The sequence below is a fragment of the Muntiacus reevesi genome, chromosome 1, assembly GCF_963930625.1.
Source record: "Muntiacus reevesi chromosome 1, mMunRee1.1, whole genome shotgun sequence".
NCBI lineage: Eukaryota > Metazoa > Chordata > Mammalia > Artiodactyla > Cervidae > Muntiacus > Muntiacus reevesi.
Genome location: NC_089249.1, coordinates 50605814 through 50624744, shown reverse-complemented (window position 1 = coordinate 50624744; position 18931 = coordinate 50605814). Strand labels below are relative to the sequence as shown.

General features: G+C 59.0%; 2 protein-coding genes across 3 annotated transcripts in view; one reads left to right on the top strand and one right to left on the bottom strand.

Moving 5' to 3' along the window:
* Positions 1-544: 544 nt before the first annotated feature.
* On the top strand, positions 545-15887 carry WASHC1 (WASH complex subunit 1). Its single transcript, XM_065923520.1, has 11 exons — positions 545-771; positions 3642-3795; positions 12427-12538; positions 12743-12889; positions 13026-13162; positions 13374-13509; positions 13666-13867; positions 13960-14124; positions 14529-14687; positions 15287-15355; positions 15466-15887. Exons 2-11 carry the CDS (start codon positions 3647-3649, stop codon positions 15603-15605), a joined length of 1416 nt encoding a protein of 471 aa, XP_065779592.1. The 5' UTR covers positions 545-771; positions 3642-3646; the 3' UTR covers positions 15606-15887.
* Positions 15888-15934: 47 nt separating this feature from the next.
* The window catches only part of DDX11 (DEAD/H-box helicase 11), a 29472-nt gene continuing 26475 nt past the window's right edge, over positions 15935-18931 (bottom strand). For both annotated transcript variants that reach the window (XM_065942886.1, XM_065942895.1), the window contains 7 exons: positions 18403-18552; positions 18087-18155; positions 17901-18007; positions 17491-17575; positions 17176-17254; positions 16877-17031; positions 15935-16797 (listed from right to left, as the gene is read on the bottom strand). In XM_065942886.1, the coding sequence (XP_065798958.1) occupies positions 16768-16797; positions 16877-17031; positions 17176-17254; positions 17491-17575; positions 17901-18007; positions 18087-18155; positions 18403-18552 (675 nt within the window). In that variant the 3' untranslated portion in view covers positions 15935-16767. The remainder of the gene's footprint in view (positions 16798-16876; positions 17032-17175; positions 17255-17490; positions 17576-17900; positions 18008-18086; positions 18156-18402; positions 18553-18931) is intronic.

Sequence of the window (18931 nt, the reverse complement as noted above, 5' to 3'; positions counted from 1 at the left end):
TTAGGCTAGGACTCTTGCCGCAGGCGGGCAGGTGAGGAATGAGACATCACCTGGGGACAGGGATGGGGGGCAGGTGGCAGGTAAGGGAGGAAGGAATTTGGCCAGATAAGAGGGCGGAGGTTTCCGGCTAAATCGAGTGACAGGATTCTTGCTAAAACTGGGCTACGCAAGTGGAGGCCTAGTTGGGAAGAGGATTCAGAGGAGCCTGACTAAAGTGTGGTCCAGGAGAGGTTGTCAGGAGCTCTGAACCCATTAAACCATAACGCTTCCACCGCAACCACCGCTCTGGTTCTGTTTGGATCTGGCGGCTACGGAGCACCTCGCACAGCGCGTTTGTCCTTCTGTGTCTGGCATTTACTATCTAAGGGAGGGCGGGCACTGGGCGGACTCTGGGGAGCTCGGCCCGCAGAGGCCAAGCCCAGAAAAACCGGGCAGAGAGGGGCACAATCAAGTGAATCACAGAGGAGAAGTGGGTGGAGCGGGCGCGGGGGCGGGGGCCGCGCAGGGGGCGGGGCCGCGCGGAGAAGGGAGCGGCTGCGCGGGGAGAGGGGGCAGAGGGCACGGGGGTGGGGCTGCGTGGGGGTCGCGTCTGGCCGCGGGGCAAGGCGGTGCTGAGGGGACGGGCGGCTGCAGGTGGCCCAGAGCCGCAGCGCGGAGCCGGCGGAACTGACGGCAGGAGGCGGGGCCGGAGCTCCGGGCCGGGATCACCGGGGAGGCGGAGCGGGCTGCGACGAGCCCCGGCGCGTCGCGGAAGCGGCGGGCGTAACGCAGGTGAGGGCGCGGGCCTGGCTGGGAAGACGGGACTGGAGAGCGGGAGGTGGGGGCGGCTCTCCGAGGGTGACGGTGGGAGCGGCTTAGGGGGACGCCGGCCGGGAGGCCCGGGCCGGGTGACTTCCGCCTCTGACGCCGACTAGCCGTGGGTCCGGACTGGGCCTCTGTAGGCGTCCTCGCCCGCCACCCCACCCCCGACCCGGGGCCCCGGGGAACCCTGGCCGGCTCCCGCCCCGCGGGCCTGCCCAGCACCGGCCCGGCTCTCGGAACCCTACCTTTGTGGCCATTCCTCCCGGCCCCTGGTTGACCCCACACCACTATAACCCTGCCTGGGTTCCTGCCCGCCCCTGGTGTGGGTGTCGGTATCCCGACACTTGCAAATTTATTGTATAAGCAGAACTTGTGAGAGTCGGTTTGCTGTATGTTCACTCCCTTATGAGAATCCAGTGTTTACCAGGATTCTCTTAAGCCGTAGAGTCTGAGGTAGCGCCCCGCCGTCCAGGAGAAAATTACTGTGCTAGCTACCAGTTACATGTGTGACTTTAAAAGGGAAGAGCGAAATTAACTTAGTAATACACTTTACTTAGCCCACTGTATCTAAAGTATGGTCTTTTCAACGATGTCATCAGTATTTAAATTTTTAATGAGATATTTTCTTCGTTTTGGAGGAAGTGTGAAATTCCTTGTTTATTTTACACTTAGACTCCATCTGCATTCAGACGAGCTCCGTTTATTTCAGGTGCTCAGGTGTGGCCCCTATACCAGATGGCAGGTCTGAGGATCTCATTCCTGGCCTTCAGGCTCAAGTCTTACTCCTTGCCATCGGTGTTTTTCACAGTCTGGCCACTGTCTTTTTCTGCTTCTCCTCCAAGGATGGTTTTATCTTCACTGCCCAAACCACTTGCCCTTCCTTACACATCTTTGTTCAGCTGTCCCTTCTCTCTGCGGTGCTCTCCCTGCCCTCTCTCCCAGGCCTGGTAGGGAGGCACAGCTTCTGCCAAGAGCTTTTCCAGATTCCCTGACCCCAGCAGGGGTTTGTCACTTGCTCCTTCCTCAATGTCCCCTAGCACTGGGTTCACAGCTTGATTTGAGCATTAACACCTGCTGTTTAATTGTTTTCCGGGCTGTCTTCACAGCTTGCATAGCGTCTTATTCTTCTTCGTCGTGGTCATGGCTGGTACCTGATAGTTGATCAGCCCTTGTTAGCAGACAGAATGAGTAAAAGCTCTGGACACCTGTACTCAGGCTCTCAGTTCTTGGACAGACCTGCTGTTTCCTTGCCTGGGGGCTTTGTGCCTGTTCCACCCCCTGGTGTGTGGACAGACACACATTGGGTGGGTGACTGACCATGAGCAGTGCATCTCAAGATGAGCACAGGAAGTACCTTCTTTCTGCCTTTTCCTCCCTCTCTGTTTTACAGGTGGGAAAACTGAGGTACTGAACTAAGCTAGGATGCCCAGCAGAGCTGCGTCAGTGTAAATGCAAAGAGGAGCAGGGCTGGGGATGGTTTGGGATCAGTTGGCTCCACTTTGGTCACTTGATGGTGGGAGGAGAGGTGGGGAGGTGAGGAGTTACTCCAATGAGGGTGTAAGTTAATCCTGGGGATGAGTTAATCCTGATGAGGGTGCTAGGCAGGCTCAGGTGTAGGAAGCTGAGATGTTCATCGCTGGAGAAAAGCTTGGAGAGCAGTGTGGTCATCTCAGACCAGGAAGAGTGCTGACCTGGGAAGGGTAGGAGAGAGCAAGCTGGGTGGAAGGAAGAGTGGGGGAAGCCAGCAGAGGGCGAGGAGTAAGCTCCAGCTTGGTGAGGATATTGGTGTGAAGCACTGAGGATAACCACTTCTCAGAGGGCAATGCCATTCTCTGTCTATAGGATGAGAAGTGGAAAGAATCAGATTCGGAGAAGGCAAGTAACTTACCCCAGGTCACATAGCACTTGAAGCTCAAACAAAGCCTTCTAAACCTACCCTGGCCTTACTTACCCAGCCCCACCCACACTTCTGTTGCCACCTAGGAGAGCAGGTCTGGGGCACAGTGCCAGGCCTGATTAATGTCTTCTTCACGGTCTTCTACTGAGGGGCCATGATTAGGCCTATTTATAGGGGCTTGGTGCCTTAATATTCTGCCCGATGCCTCTCTTGCCAATCACATCAGTGCCGTCTGCAGTGTGATTGCTGCTTTGGTGGCACCAGGGAGCAGAGTTAATTAAAGCCAGTATAAACAGGCTGACTCTGCCCTCCTCCTGCAGTTCGAAGGAGGGTTTTTCCTTCCTGTCTACCCCCCATGTGTCCCTCCTTCCTCCTGCCTACCCCCACCCCATGCCCAGCTCAAGTCTGGGAGAGCAGAGCCCGGACATCCCTGCCTCCCACCATTGCCTGTCCTTTCCTGGGAGCAGGTCCCAGGGACCAGAAGGGGAAGCACCCAGAGTTCATATTTTCTGTGCTTTTGCAGAACCGGTACCATTTTCTAGTACCTGGCAGTAGACACAGGCAATTCCCCACTCCCCTGCAACCCATCCCTCTTTTTCACTCCCCAGCCACGGTTTCTTTGTTCATCCAGGCTTGGGATGTTGAGGTGAGATGAGGTAGGGCAGGGCCTCCTAGCCGGGTACCACGCACCCACCTTGTGGCAGCCAGTCATTGCCCTCTGAAGGCCTTGTGTCAGTCTCTGGTCCTTACAGTCTCCCTTGTTCCCTCAACCAGCACTGCCAGAACAGCAGCTCCTGGGAGCCCCCGACTGCCACCCAGGCTGAGGCCGTGCAGACCATTGGGATGGGGAGCTGCGTGCATGCTCTTTTCCCAGCACCTGGCCCTGTGCCGGGTGGGTGTGGGCAAGTATGGGGGGATCCTGATGCTCCCTTCCCTCCCCTAGGCACCATGACCCCCACGGGGACCCAGCATTCGTTGGCCGGTCAGACCTACGCAGTGCCCCTCATTCAGCCAGACCTGCGGCGAGAGGAGGCCATCCAGCAGGTGGCGGATGCCCTGCAGTACCTACAGAAGGTCTCCGGAGACATCTTCAGCAGGTGGGTGCTGCTCCCTGGCCCAGGCAGTCATCTCTCCAGTCCCAAAGGCACCCTCTCGGAGCACCTCTGTGTGCCCAGGGGGCCAAGCTGGGTGCCCCGCTTAGAACTTTTTCTTGTAAGTGCTCACTCTTAACCATCTCGCTTAACCTTGGGGTTCCCCATGCATCCACTGGCCCTGGCGGTGGTATGACTCTCCCAACTGCTCTTCCCTTGCTGGGGGGCCCTGCTCCTTCGCCTGTTCCCCCAGTCAGCCTGTGGTTGGTTATCCAACATTTCTTGAGTGCAAGGCTCTGGGCCCTTTAGACAGCATCCTTGCCCAGCTGGAGGGTCCACTCCAGCAGCAGGGACAGACTCTAAGTGATCAGTTGTGTGTTAGTTACAGTTGTTAGTTAGTTACAGTTGTTACAGTTACAATCTCTACTATTTTGTAACACCTAATATCTATATTACATTAACCGTGTGCCACCCTTGACCTGAGTGTGTTCACTCATTCAATACTCTCAACAGTTTTTGTTTTTTTTTAATATGTATTTATTTATTTGGCTGCGCTGGGTCTTAGTTGCAGCATGTGGGATCTAGTTCTCTGACCAGGGATCAAACTCAGACCCTCTGCACTGGGAGCGCAAAGTCTTAGCCCCTGGGCCACCAGAGAAGTCCCTCAACAACTTTTTGTTTGAGGTTCTGTTATTTCCGCTTTGTCAATGAGGAAACTCTGGCAGAAGGGTCAGGAGACTTGCCTGAGCAGTGGAACTAGGCGTCACACCCAGGTGTAGGGGCTCCAGGCTCTGGAATTACCCTGTCTCTGTGATAAGAGGCCTTACTTGGTCTGCAGGGTCAGGGAAGACATATGTGAGGAAAAGCCGGACTGGTGGAAGGGGAGGTATCGTGAGTGGGTAGGTTGGGAGAGAAACCTTCAAGAAAGGAGGAAGGGCATGAGCTAAAGTGGAGAGGGGCCTGAGTGGAAGCCATTGTGGCTGGAGCAAGGGGCTTCGTGAGGCTGGCAAGGTGGCCTTGGATCCTCAGCGATTCTGGGTGGGGAGTAGTGGCTGTTTGTACCCCGGCACTGATCCAGCTTAGCTCTCAGGCTCTTATGATTTTTCATTCAATGTTGATTGAACTGTGTGTGTGGTGGTTGCTGTTTTCTGCAAAGGTTCCCTGGTTTTGTCCTGTATAAGGTCCTATTTCTCTGGCCATGAGCAAGCTTAGATGGGCTGGCGCTTCTCCTCCTTGGATGCCCCCACCTTGTGTCCCCGGCTGGAGTATTTGACTGCCTGACTCAGGTCCCTCTCCTGGCCAAGTCACCCCCACTGTCCCCTGCTTGAATCCCAGACCAGGAACCCCCACTGCTGCAACGTGCAGTCTCTTCCTCCACCAATTGGAACCCCACCTCTTCCCAGAAGCCTTCCCCAGTGGGGGCAGAAAATGGGGCCATTGTCTCCAGATGGACAGTCCCAACGTTAGATCCACTTGACTCTTCTGCCTCTGAGCTGCCCTCCAATGCACCTGGCTGCCCCAGGCCTCTCCAGGATGTGAATGTAACCGAGGGTGGGGCTGTGACATAGTTAAGGGGGTTGACTCTGGAGCGGACTTCCGGCTCCAATCTGGCTTCCCCATTTACTTGCTCTTAACCTCCCTATAAAGCCTCGGTGTTCCCATCCATAAAATGGCAGTGATAATGGTGTCTTCCTCAGAGGATCGTTGTTAAGATGAAATGAATTGAAACTTAGAACGGAACCGAAGTGCCTGGTGTATAGTAAAGCATCCAGTAAATGTTCCCTTTTGTTATCTAGGGACGTCATCTCTGCTCATTTGCCACCTATGCTAGCCCTCCATTACCTGCTGTCCCTAGTTATAGAAAGTGTTAGGTGCTAAATATATCCAGGGGTCACCTAAGCAAGAGGACACAGACCTTTAAAAGCCACTAGTGCCAGATTCCGGTCACCCCACGCCTCGTGGTGAAACAGTCCGTCAGATATTTGTGTTTCCTCACCAGACCCATGACCGCAGGCCTGCCTGTCTGTAAGGGGAGCTTTGGATTCTGAGCATGCTTTCCTTTTCCGCCCTGTAGACACTTCCAGGTTCCTCTGCTCCTGGATGGGAGCAGAGGGCAGGAAGGCCATCTCACAGGGAGGGGTGGTGGGCTCGTTGAGGCCCAGGGCTGGCAGGATGCTCCCCTAAACAGCCAGCTTCCGGGTGCCCCTGCCCCTCTCCAGCAGACACCCAGCATTCGGGACCGAGGGATGCCGATGATGCTCGGCCACATGGTCCCTGTGCTCAGGGGCGGCATCATCTCGGAGGGGAGAGCCGCCGTCTGAGCTGGGTCAGAGCCACATAGCGTGCACTGTGTGGGCGCCTGGGGATCCAGAGGAGAGAGAAGCAAGACTTGGCAGCACATTTATCAGTTAGATTCCCCAAACCAACTGAAGCAAAAGTAACCAGTCGGCAGAGCAGGCTGTGGAGCCGCAGGGTGATGTGAGGAACTGGTTTGCTTTCATCCGTCCCTGCTTGCTGCCTCTGGGTTGGCCCCACTCCCAGACAGGCCTCACTCTGGCAAGGTGACCAGTGAGCCTACAGCTCAGGTCCAGCAGGAAAGAGCGCCTCCCCAGAAGCCCCAGCCTCATGGCGGTCCCAGAGCCAAGGCTGGGGCAGGGTGGGGATGACACGGCAGTCACATGCCTGACCCCCAGCCGTAGGGTTTAACCCGAAATGTGGGGACCAGGCCTGTGGAAGCAGTATCCCCAGTGGAGGCTGGCTGTGATGAAATGAGGGAGCAGATGGTGAGAGGAACACGACTGCCTGCTCCCGGGTCAGGGAAGGCCCCCTGAAGGGGGTCCACACGGGGCAGGTTCTGCTGCAGGGTCGGGACTGTGGCCCGCGGCCCTCTGCTGGGACCTGGAAAGGGGCGCCAGGGGCTTGAGGCCTGACTGGAGGGTGCAGGGGCCTGAGCACCCCACTCCAGAGGCCACTGTCCCTGCGGTCCGCTCCTTCACTGCAGGATGGGGTGAAAGTCAGCCTCCATGTTTGTGCCCCCCACCCCCAAGCCCCTCTCATGTCCCCACAATGCTTGGACAGTCCCCAGTGGGAGGAGTGGGTGAGGGGAGAGCAGGGCCACATCAGGGCCGTGAGGGCTTCTCCCAGCTGGACGGGGCCTTGAGCTTGAGCCTAGGGTTTTGGGAGCCTTGATGCATTCTGAGCAGGAAGTGATGGGACAGAGAGCTGGGGAGAGGTCATCAGGGAGCCGCACAGGGGCCAAGGAGGGGGGCTGCAGTGCAGGGCAGGCGGGAACGGTGACAGGACATGGTGACAGATTGGGAACAAGGTCGGAGGGGAGGGAGGGGTCAGGGATGACAGGGAGTGGGGGTGCTGAGCCCTCCCCCCTATCCCCCAGCCACCTACGGGCCTGAGGCTCTTCTGTCCTTATGGGCTTTTGCAGTAGGGATGTGACCCCAGCTTGGAATCGCTCCCCTTGAATGTACTCCTCTTGCAGAGAAGAGCCCCCCTCCCCCCTCCCCTCCTCCCCCCTCCCCCCTCCCCTCCTCCCCCTCCCCCCTCCCCTCCTCCCCCCTCCCCTCCTCCCCCTCCCCTCCCCCTCTCCTCCCCCTCTCCTCCCCTCTCCAGCCCTCCTCCGCCCTGGAGCCTGTGCCCAGCTCTGCAGGTGAACTCATGGGATATTAGCATTCTGAGCCGGGTCCTTCTCCCACTCTGCCGCAGCCAAGTCTGCAGAGCTAGAGAGAATGACAAGGACCTCGCTGGCGCCTGGACCGCTCCTCACAGCCCCTCCCCGGCCTGTCCTCCTGCCTAGCAGACCTCCCGCCCTCACCTGCCCCTCGTCACCTGGGAGATGCCAGGCCCAAAATAGCTACCCAGAGACGTCACCTGCTCCACATGACTTAGATGACGTGCAGAGGGGCTGCAGGAGGAGTGGAGTGGACTGCGTGAATGGTGGGTTTGGAGACGGCCCTTCCCAGCGGCCCCAGCCTGACTGCTTGTCCTCTGCAGAGCTTTCCCGTGTCTTTTCTTCCTCTCCCCTCCCCTCTCTTCCTCCTCATTTCCTCCTTCCTCTCCCCATCCTCCATGCTCCCCTCCTCCCTGCTGATTGGCACCTGGTGCCTCCCAGGGTTAGGAGGCCTCAATCAGCTGCCTGCATAATTAGCAGATCGTTCTTAATTACCCCAGCGAGTGGAGAAGATTCAGGGGAAAGCAAGAGCTGCTCAGAGGGCTGATGGGGGTGGGGGGGCACCAGGGAGGGGAGGGGAGGGGAGCAGCAGTTAGGGCTGGGGATCTTCCCCCGCCCCCCACCGGCAGCTGACTGGTGTGAGGCTGGGAGCAGCAGCAGACCCAAGGGGGCCCTGGGCCTGCCTGGCTTCATAAGTGATCCCCACAGAGGGTCGTGGGGATCAGCTTCAGCTTCGGAGGTGACGGGACAGGCAACCCAGGTGCTGTCCTGGCCCCCTGGGGGCCTCGTTGACCTTGACCGCCTCACGCTCCAGGCCCCAGCAGGGGAGCCCTCTGCCCTCCACAGTGCTTCCTTGCAGTGCCTCTCGTGTCCTTGTCTGGAGTCTGGAATGTTCTTCTCCGGTCTACTCAGCACTGCCTGGGACCTGTCACCCCACCCAGTCTGTGGGTGGTCCAGGCAGGTGTTGACCGTGTTCTGGGGACTTGTCGGCTTCTCTGGGTCATGAGACACACATCACTGACTTTGACCTTTACAGTAGTTCTGCGATGTGGAAGTTACCAGCCTTGCTTCTCAGCTGAAGAAGGTGGGACGTGGACCAGTTAAGTGGCCTGCCCACGGCCACACTGCTGCTGTCCCCCGGGCTTGGGGACATGGCAGTTGTCTGCCTCCTTGGGAGCAGGAGTGTGTTGCCGATTTCCTCTCTGCCCCAGGCTCTGAGCAGACCCGCTGAGCCTGCCCCTCCCTGGTGGGGTCCTGGTGACACTGTGGGGACGCAGCTGCAGGGATGAGCCTGGAAGCTGAGCCATGGGGTCTAGATGAAGAACAAACAAGCCGCCCTCTTGGCACCGTCCTGTTCACAGTGGATGTTGCTGATCAGTCCTGGCTCTCAGTCCCCGCCCCACGTGGCCCCGCAGGTCTTCACAACACTGCCTTCCAGCCTGTCCCTGCCAGTCAGGAGAAGTGACCCGCCAGCTGAAACCTCTTCTCTCACCCTTGGTCTGAGATCGGGCTGCCTAGGGCCTTTGTCAACAAGCAGGACATTACTTAGATAAGAATAGAACCCTGGGAATTTCGTCTTCCATCCTGTCCCTCACAGGAATCCACCCCGGAGCACCCTGACAGTGGGCATCCGGCTGGAGTCTGATGGCTTCCCCGGCCAGGCAGTGGTTTACAAGGACGTTCTCCTCTGCAGCACTGAGGTCTGCATCCATGTCACACACACTGCCCCCCCCCCCGGACTCTGATGCACCCCACTTTCTGCAGTGACGGTTGCTTTCCCACCTGACAGCACTTGGGGTCTTCTGGTAATGGAGGGGAGTTACATTCTCCAAGTCCTCTCATCTTTAGACTGAATGTCCTTCACTTACCTTGCATGACGTGAGCTTCTCACTCCTCACCTTGCTCCTCACCCTCCTCTGGACGTTGGTTACCTCCTCACTCACCCAGCCACTGTGTTGCCTTATGTGTCAGGCACTGTCCCAGGTGCTAGCGATGCAACTGTGACTCAGGCAGAGCCTGTAGCCTGGAAGGGTATTCAGGGTCCTCTTAACGTGTGGACCTGGTTTGAAGGGGATACGGCTGTGGGTGAGTGGGGTGTCCAGGAGATGAGCTCATGATTCCAGGGCTCTGCTTCCTCTGCCATGCCTCCAAGAGAGTGAACGTCCCATTTGTTGAAAGAAGGTGGGAGAGGAACATGGTGCTGTGTGTTCCACGGACTCACTTCCTTCGTCCAGGCTGCCATTAGCACCTAGGTGACCAAAGTCGTCACGTCCTCCTTCACCTGAACTCCTGCTCAACCTCTGTCCCCCGTGTTTGTGCACTTGGCTTTTTAAACCTGAGTGCTGAGCTTCACAGTCATTCTTTATCAGTTTCACCTTTCCTGGACTCTCAGCTCACGTGGGTCTTGATTCCACCATGCAGACCATTTGGGGGCCTTCCCATTGGATACCCCAGCTTCCTAATCAAGCACTGGGTGAGCTGTGCGGGGCCCTGCCGGAGACCTTCGTGCACGACTGAAATCAGCCCACGGTGCCTTCCAGGTGCTGTTGTTCTCTGGCTCGCTCTGATATTTCCTAAGTGTGCTCTCCTCCAGCCCCCAGCTCCATCTCGTCCAGAGGACTTTGTAAGAAGCCATCAGCAGCTGACTCAGGCTGCACTGCTTGTAAGGTTTTTCCCTCCATATGCCAGGCTAATAACCCTGTCATAAAAGAAGACGCTGTGAATTTAGAACAGTGCTGGCCCTGGGGATCCACCTCTTCCATTTCAGATTGTTTAGGACCCTGTATTAATAATCCATCCCGGAAATTTGCCAGGGTTCACTATTAAACTTGATGTCTGCAACTTTGAGAAATCAGAGAGCAGGCTCTGTCTGTGTCCAGTTCCGACATCCACCCACACAACCCTCCACGCTGCCGTTATGTTAACTGTGAGGTTGCTTCATCTCCCGGAAGCATGGGGCTGAACTGGGAATGAGAGGAAGTGGCCTGTGTGCAAGTAGGGAACCCGTTCTCCCTGCCAGAAAGTGGGCCCAGACAGGTTGCTGGTTCCACATCTCCTAGAAGGAAGCTGGGCCTCTTGTTCTGGCCTGCATTGCCGCCCCACTCAGACTACCCTGTCGAGGAAAACTAAGCTGGTTTGGGTACCTGCTTGGAGCCCAGCCCCTGCATCCTCAAGCCCCCACACAAGAGCGGCCACAGGAGTAATCAAGGAGACTTCATCAGGGGTGGAGACCCTGGGCTTGTGAAACTGGCTGATCAGGGCTGGTAAAAAAAATCCTTGAGGTCCCTCGCTGTGTGGTCTCTGACCAGGGACCGCAGGCCCTTCTGCCATCCACCAACTGTGGCCATGGTCAGGGGCTGGCGTTCCTGGAGGTAGGGGGGCTCTTGGGCAGAGGACACCGTGGTGGGGTGGGCTGGGGCTCCTCGGAAGTGAGAAGAACCTTGTGCTGCTGAATAGTAAGAGTGAGGCGCATGTGCATTTACCTTGGGGCATGAGATGTTAGCCATTCAGTGACCGCAGAGGAGCCCTTCAGGTGCCTGGCACAGTGCCAGGTGCTGGGAACACAGCAAAGAACAGAGCCCCAAGCCCAGGAGCCCACAGGCAGGAGACACGTGGTGACAGGTGGTTCTTGTTCAGTTGCTAAGTCGTGTCCAACTCTTTGCGACCTCATGAACTGCAGTATGCCAGGCTTCCCTGTCCTTCACAATCTTCCTGAGTTCACGCAAATTCACATCCATGGAGTCACTGATGCCATCCAACCATCTCATCCTCTGTCACCCCCTTCTCTTGCCCTCAATCTTTCCCAGCAACAGGGCCTTTGCCCATGTGTTGGCTCTTCATGTCAGTTCAGTGTTGACTTCTTTTAGGATTGACTAGTTTCATCTCCTTAGTCCAAAGGACTCTCAAAGGTCTTCTCCAGCACCACAGTTAGAAAGCATTATTTCTTCAGCGCTCAGCCTTTATGGTCCAGCTCTCACATCCCTGCATGACTCCTGGGAAAACCATAGCTTTGACTCTGTAGACCTTTGTCGACCAAATGATTTCTCTGTGATGGTGACAGGTGGCAGTGTGTAACAATAGAGCTGGCTAGGGGTTGGAAAGTGACAGTGAGTTTTAAACTCTGTCTCAGGCAGGCCTTGGCATGGGACTCAGTGAAATGAAGGACCAGCCCTGTGGGGAGACGGCTGGGCCATGTGACAAGGCAGCATTGGGCATATTCAGGAATTAACAGGGTACCCTGTTGCTGGAGCCCGCTAATCCTGGAAGGGGTGGGGCAGCCCCTTGGCAGACCACCCACAACTGTGAGAACCTCAGTGGGGACTAGGGTTTACCCAGAGCCGCCTGCCCTGAGTCGGGCGGTTCCTTGTGGTCAGCTCTGGGACTGGAATCAGGACCAGTCTGGCCTGTTGCTCAGCCTCTGTAAGCTCTGGTTTCCTCCATGTAAGTCATGAAGATTCTGTCTCTGCTCACCTGGGCCTGAGAAGGAAAGCCCTGGTGGGTGGGCACTGCATCTTTTCAGGTGGCACGTACAGGTGCCAGCTGGGTGCCAGGGTGACTGCCTGTCCCTGCCCAGAGCTCCAGGGAACGGAACACAGTCCATTCCCAGACCCTTCAGGTTGGATGGTCCTGACCGAGGTCACCTGGGCAGTTCCGGGATCAGCCCTGACAAGCAGGTGTTGCTGTTTTAAGAGCCCTTACCCAAGGACTTCCCTGGCTGTCCAGGGGTTAAGACTCTGTGTTTGCACTGCAGGGGCACAGGTTCAATCCTTGGTCGGGGACAAAGACCCCGCATGTGGTGGGATGTGGCCAAAACAAAAAATTCAGGCACAAGCCCTTACCCGAGTCCCCGTTTGCCTGTTTGCCGGTAGAAACAAGCGGAACCAGAGGCTGCAGGGGCCTGGGGAGGAGCCTCCAACCCTGGTGATTAGTTTCTGTTTTGTTTTTTTTGGTGGCAGGATCTCCCAGCGAGTAGAGCTCAGCCGGAGTCAGCTGCAGGCCATCGGGGAGAGGGTATCCTTGGCCCAGGCCAAGATCGAGAAGATCAAGGGCAGCAAGAAAGCCATCAAGGTAGCAAGCGTGTGGCCCTGTCCTCTGGCTGGTCGGTGGTCCCAAAAGCCCTCTACTTTCTCCTCTCCCCATGCCTCCGAAGCTGCCGGGTGCCTGCTCCAGCTACCCCTCAGGCTTCTCTCTGCCCACAGTCCCCCCACCCCAGCCCCAGGCTCTGGAGCGTCTCAGGCCCAGCGGGAGTGACCAGACGCCGTGTGTCCACAGGTGTTCTCCAGCGCCAAGTACCCTGCCCCCGAGCGTCTGCGGGAGTACGGCTCCATCTTCACGGGGGCCCAGGACCCCGGCCTGCAGAGGCGCCCCCGCCACAGGATCCAGAGCAAGCACCGCCCCCTGGACGAGCGGGCCCTGCAGGTCTGCGGGAGTGCCCTGCACCCTGGGGGAACCGAGGCCCCTGAGGATTCTGCCTGCTGGAGGAGCTGGGGGATCACTTTGGCCTGGAGCCAAAACCCGCCTCCCTCAGTCAACTCCCATCTCCCCACGCCCCCAGGAGAAGCTGAAATTCTTCCCCGTGTGTGTGAACACCAAGCCGGAACCTGAGGACGAGGCTGAGGAGGGGCTGGGCGGGCTCCCCAGCAACATCAGTTCCGTTAGCTCCCTGCTGCTCTTCAACACCACTGAGAACCTGTGAGTGGAGGGGGTGGGGGGCCAGGGGGCTCCTGGCTCAGGTGCAGCAGAAGTCTGTGGCCTGGGAGCCAGGGGGCTCCTGACCAGTTGCTTTTGCCTCGTAAGGCCTGGGAGGCTGTATCTTGAGCCGTGGCCCTAATGATGTGGGAAGGGTGGTCCAACCCAAGGGCCGAGCACAGGTGCCGCATGCCCTGACCTCCACCTTCTCCAGGTACAAGAAGTATGTCTTCCTGGACCCCCTGGCTGGTGCTGTCACAAAGACCCACGTGATGCTGGGGGCCGAGACGGAGGAGAAGCTGTTCGATGCCCCTTTGTCCATCAGCAGGAGGGAGCAGCTAGAGCAACAGGTGGATGGAGACGGTGCTTGGGGGCGGGGGGGCATGGCGCCCCCAGTGTTGTCTGGACCAGGGGTCTGAGGAGCCCCCTACACGCCCAGCTGTGCTTGGGGGCCTGGGAAACTCCAAGGCCTGTTCCCTGGCCCCCCTCACCTTCCCGACCCACAGGTCCCAGAGAACTACTTCTACGTGCCTGACCTGGGCCAGGTGCCGGACATCGATGTGCCGTCCTACCTGCCTGACCTGCCCGGCGTGGCCGACGACCTCATGTACAGCGCAGACCTGGGCCCAGGCATCGCCCCCTCTGCGCCTGGCGCCATTCCCGAGCTGCCCGCCTTCCACACGGAGGTGGCCCAGCCTTTCAAGTCAGGTGGGCCAAGAGCTGGGGGCAGACTGGGGTGGGTGCTCCCCTGCTCGGCCTCTTGCCTCCTAAGGCACCTGACACCTCGCCTTCTGTCCCAGACCTCGAGGATGGGGTGCTGACGGCACGCCCACCGCCCCCGCCACCCCCGCCGCCTCCCCCAGCTCCGGCCGTGCTGGTCAGCGCCCCCCCACCTCCGCCCCCACCCATGGCCCCACCAGGACAGCCCGCCAGCGGGGACGACAGTGGGGGCGCGTCCCCTTCAGGTAGGGGCAGTCCCAGGGTGTGTGGGCGGGGGAGGGGCGCCTCCAACTTCTGGATCCCTGAAGGGTTTTCTGTAGCTTAGTTAAGTGGTCATCAATTCTAGATTTTCAGAATAGTTCTGATTTCAAAATTATATTCTCCTTAGTTCATAAAGTAGTGGTTTCAAAACATATCTTTGGGGCCCTGAAATTCTAACCTTCAGGGTAGAGGGAGCCTGGACCCCCCATTCCCCTTGAACCAGTGACAGAGGGGGCTACTAGTAACCATGGAAAATACAGCCAGAGTCCCCGTGTGGCCCTTCAGTGATGTGTTTCCCAGGCTACCTCGGTACCCACCCTGGGCGGTGCTGGCCCACAGCCCGGCTCCGCCCCCGCAGCCTTTCTTCCTTGCACCTTCCACCCTCCAGCCCCAGTCCAAGGAGCGCCCAAGGAAGTGGTTGACCCCTCCAGTGGCCGGGCCACTCTGCTGGAGTCCATCCGCCAGGCTGGGGGCATCGGCAAGGCCAAGCTCCGCAGTGTCAAGGAGCGCAAGTTGGAGAAAAAGAAGCAGAAAGAGCAGGAGCAAGGTGAGGCCAGACCCGCTGCGGGAGGGCGCTCTGCCCGCATCTCCAGGGGCTGTGCGGGCCCTCCTGCCCGGAGCTGGAGCCTGCTTAGCCTCGGCCAGTGGTCCAAGGAAACAGTCGGGGACTGGGGATATTTTTAGAGACGGGGACCTGGCTGCGTCCCACTTCTCGAGGCCCCTTGAGGCTCCGGGCTACGTCAGTAGTGCATCCAGTGCTGACAGATGCCACGTCTGGGCCCAAAGCAGCCGTGCTCCCTGGGATCCCAGCCCTGAGTCATCCCAGCTGTGCTTCTGAGCGGTGCACGGAGACCCTGGGCAGGCTCCCCCTCTGCCCAGTGCTGCTCCCTGAGCCCGGCTCAGGATGGAGGCGACTCCACTCCTCCGTGCCTGTCTCAGGATGTCAGTGACTCCGTTACTCAGAGGTCACCTGCTTTCCTAGTAACACTGACCAGTGCTCCAGGGGCTGTGGTGGCCTGGTGGCTGTGGAGGGGCCAGGGTGTTGACAGTGCAGAGGACCCCATGACTGAGCCCTGGGGTGTCACATGGGCTGGACTGAGCCCACCCCGGGTCCCTTCACCTTGTCCCCATGCTTTCCCACTGCAGTGAGAGCCACCAGCCAGGGCGGGGACCTGATGTCAGACCTTTTCAACAAGCTGGCCATGAGGCGCAAAGGTAGGAAGCAGGGCCCTGGTGCCGCCTCCTTCCTCGCGGTTTTCAGGTCTGTAGGGCCTGGCTGGCCTGGTGGTCAGACCAGCTCCTCACTCCGGCATCTGCCCTCCCAGGTATCTCCGGGAAAGGACCTGGGTCCGGGCCCAGCGAGGGGCCAGGGGGAGCCTTCGCCCGGATGTCGGACTCCATCCCGCCCCTGCCTCCCCCACAACAGCCCCCGGGCGAAGAGGACGAGGATGACTGGGAGTCCTAGGGCTCAGCTCATCCTCCCCCAAGTCCCTGACTGCACCATGCCCCCATGCAGAACAGTCAGACAGCCTCCTTGGGGGGACAGGGTCATGGAGGACTCTCCAGCTCTCTTGCCAGGATCTTCAAGGAGCAAGGAGGCTGCTTTTGGAGGCCAAATTGCAGGGGCGCGGGGGAGGCGTGGGTGCCCTCTGCCTGTGCTCCACCCCCCTTCACCAGCGTGTGCGCCTCTTCCTTAGACTGCAGTAAAACAGTATATGAATCAATAAAGAAGTGATGCCAGATGCGAGCCTAAACCAACAGTGCACTTTTAATTAAGGAACCCTAGCTGTGCAGACAGCCCTTGGAGCTGGAGCTTAGGGTGGGGGGGGGGGGTGCAGGGAGGGAGGGCTGTTTCCACACAGGAAAGTGTCTCCATGATAGACACGGGGTCTCTAAAAATAGCCGCGCTGAGAGCCTAATGGCCCTCAGCATAATCGCTGATGTCAGGGGAGGCGGTGTCTTGGCGTCTGCTCCATGGCTGAGCAGGAGGCCCTGGAGCCAGGCCAGGAGGATGATCCTGCTGGCAGGGCCGGGGGCAGGTGAGGGCTACAGTGTAGGAGGAAGTAAGGCCGGGAGGTTGGGGAGCAGTTCTTAAAGACTTAGAGAAAAGGTGGCCAAGAGGACCCAAAGCTGGGGCAGAACAGCCCTGTGGATGCCAGGGGGTGGGAATGGGTAACATTCTGAGTTTCCGAGGGTGAAAGGTCTGGAACAGCTGTTTCAGTGAGAAAGGGAGAGGCTGGAAGAGCCTGCTCCATCTCACCTCTGAGAATGTGGATTCTGAGAAACAGGCCAGGGCAGGGTGGCTGCAGCCTCCGCAGCCGCTCACCGACCAGCCAGGAATCAGCAGACAGCTGGACACGGGGCTGGGCCGAGCAGAAGACAGACTCTGTTCCAAGCAGGGCAGTTGCCCGGGGGTCGGGCCAGGAATGGCGGGGTTACTTTCTTTGGGGTCAGCCTCATTGTCTCCTGCTGGCCGGTCCACCTCTCCTGCATCCTGGCAGCCCACTGAGTCCTGAGGGGCTCCCGCGGCACCCCCTCCTCAGGCAGGATCCCTGCAGACCAAGCTCATGATGATGTTGCCTGTGGCAGGTGAAGGGAGGGCCTGGCCACCCTGGTGCGACCACCAGTCAGGAAAGGCCAGCTTTCTCTCGATGGAACTGCAGAGAGGGAAAGACCATGACACCAGACTGGGGCAGGGGCGGGACAGTCTCAGGGAGCCAGAAGGGCAGGACTGACCTTCCGCAGAGCAGCAAAGGCAGGGCCAAAGGTGGCTTTGACCTCCACGCGGTCCCGGATCCAGGCCGGCAGCTTGGCCCGGATGGCCAGGGAGGCGTACCGTTGGTCCAGGAGCACTATGCTGGCAAAGTCCTTCTGGTGCCTGATGGCCCTGCCTGGACAAAATGGAGACGGGTCTTCCTACTATGCCCCTCCCGTTGCTCAGCGCTCAGGCTGGAGAGACGGCAGGTGAAACTGCTCCTTCCTGTCACCTCAGCCCGCAGCCACCCCTCCTGCCAGCAGCACCGCCCCAGGCTTACCTATGGACTGGTTGACAGCCTTCATGCACAGGTTCTCCACCAGCACCTTCCCGGGGCGGGCCTGGCCTGGGGCTCTGGACTGCAAAGGGCAGAGAGGACCCATCAGTGTTGATGCCTGCCTCCTGCGAGGGGTTCTCTGTGACAGCGACAGAGGCTCTGGGGCAAGACCAGTGGGCCTCGCAGGCACTAGTAGCTGATACAACAGGTGACGGTGTGAAAACACCCAGGAGCATGGAGGCACGTCCATCCCTCTGGGGCAAACAGGCACACGTGTCGAGGGGTAGCCGCAGCTGTGGGAGGCACGGGGGTACTCACAAGCGTCTGGTCCAGGTAAGCCATCTTCTCCTGCAGCTCTGGAGACATGATGTTGGGGTAGGGCATGCCCACCATGACCACACACCTAGGACGGAGTCACACATGAGCCGGGGCACGTGGGCAGTTCCCAAGGCCCAGGACGAGGGGCCCGTCCTCACCCACCGTCACCAGCTTCCTTCAGCCTCTCCCTCCCCTCATCCCTGCCACCTGGAGCAAGTTCTCTCATCAGCCCAGACGTCCAGTCTAGACCAAGGAACCGAGTTCTGATCCAGTGAGGGCAGCCTGGTTTTCTAGCTGGCCCCAGAGGGCCCAATCCAGAGTTGCTGAGTCCAGGCCCCTCAAGGGTGTGGACCTGAGCCATCAGCCCAGGTGCAAAGTCAGAGCCAGAGGGGTGAGAAGTCACTGCTTACCGCCCAAGGTCGTCAGAGAAGTTGATGCCTTCACTCATCTTTCCCCCGACCACGGAGAGCAGCAGGGCGCCCGTTTCCGTGCCCCGGGCCTGGCCCTGGCCGCAGTGCTGCGGGAACACCAGCCCAGAGCTGCAGCGCCAGAGTGTGGGTGCCCCCTCCAGGGGCTCTGGGGACCCGCAGCCTCACCTTGATGCACCTGGAATACTCCAGCAGCACCTGCTCCACCTTATTTGCTCTCTTGGGCTCCTGAAATATCTGAAGGTAAACAGAGAACATCTCCCAGGAAAGGGTGTTGAGTCACTCTTGGTCCTAAAGTTTTTCAGAATGGGGACCGGAAAAGCCCATAGAGCCGGGGTCCTGAAGAGACCCCCACCGGCTGGTGTCAGGACTGGAAGTAGGCATGAGACAGTAGGGGGAGCCCCCACACAGGAGAAACCCCGGCAGGAACTCTGGGTGCCACCATCCTCTCAGGGGGACGTCCAGCTGAGTGCCGATCACTCACCTTTTTCCTGATGGTCAGGCGGGCCAGCAGGCCACTCTTCTCCCAGTGGGCGCAGACCTGGTGTTGGTACTCGTAGGAGGGGAAGAAGCAGACCACCCCTCCCGGCACCACGTTGCACAGGTTACAGAGAATGCGGCCCGTCTCGTCCATCTAGCAAGGGGAGATGAAAGCCAATCCTGCAGCCCCTCCCGAAGGCTCAAAGCCACAGACCAAGACCACAGGTGGCTGCCATCAGGGCTGTGGGGTGCGGCCAGGTGGCACCACCTGAGCGGGTCATCCACCCTCCCTACCACAGGCCCAGCTGATGCTTCTGTGACGAATCGGGCACAGAAAACCGCAGACAGGCCCCTAGAGCTGTGCCCAGCACCCCCATGCCTGCCCAGGTGGCACCCACAGGGCCACACGCAAGAGAACCAAGGTAGGGAGCAGCCTGCTCGTACACCCTGCTAAAGGGTGAGGGTGGGGCGGCTCAGACTCTCCCTGGTGGACGTCCACACAGACACTGCTCAGCCTGTGCCAGCTGAGATGG

Excerpts from the sequence above, each read along its gene's own strand:
- WASHC1 (XM_065923520.1), top strand. The coding sequence starts at position 3,647 with ATGACCCCCACGGGGACCCAGCATTCGTTGGCCGGTCAGACCTACGCA. Across the intron at positions 12,539-12,742 it reads GCAGCAAGAAAGCCATCAAG|GTGTTCTCCAGCGCCAAGTA; the intron begins GTAGCAAGCGTG and ends GTGTGTCCACAG. Across the intron at positions 13,868-13,959 it reads GGCCCAGCCTTTCAAGTCAG|ACCTCGAGGATGGGGTGCTG; the intron begins GTGGGCCAAGAG and ends CTTCTGTCCCAG.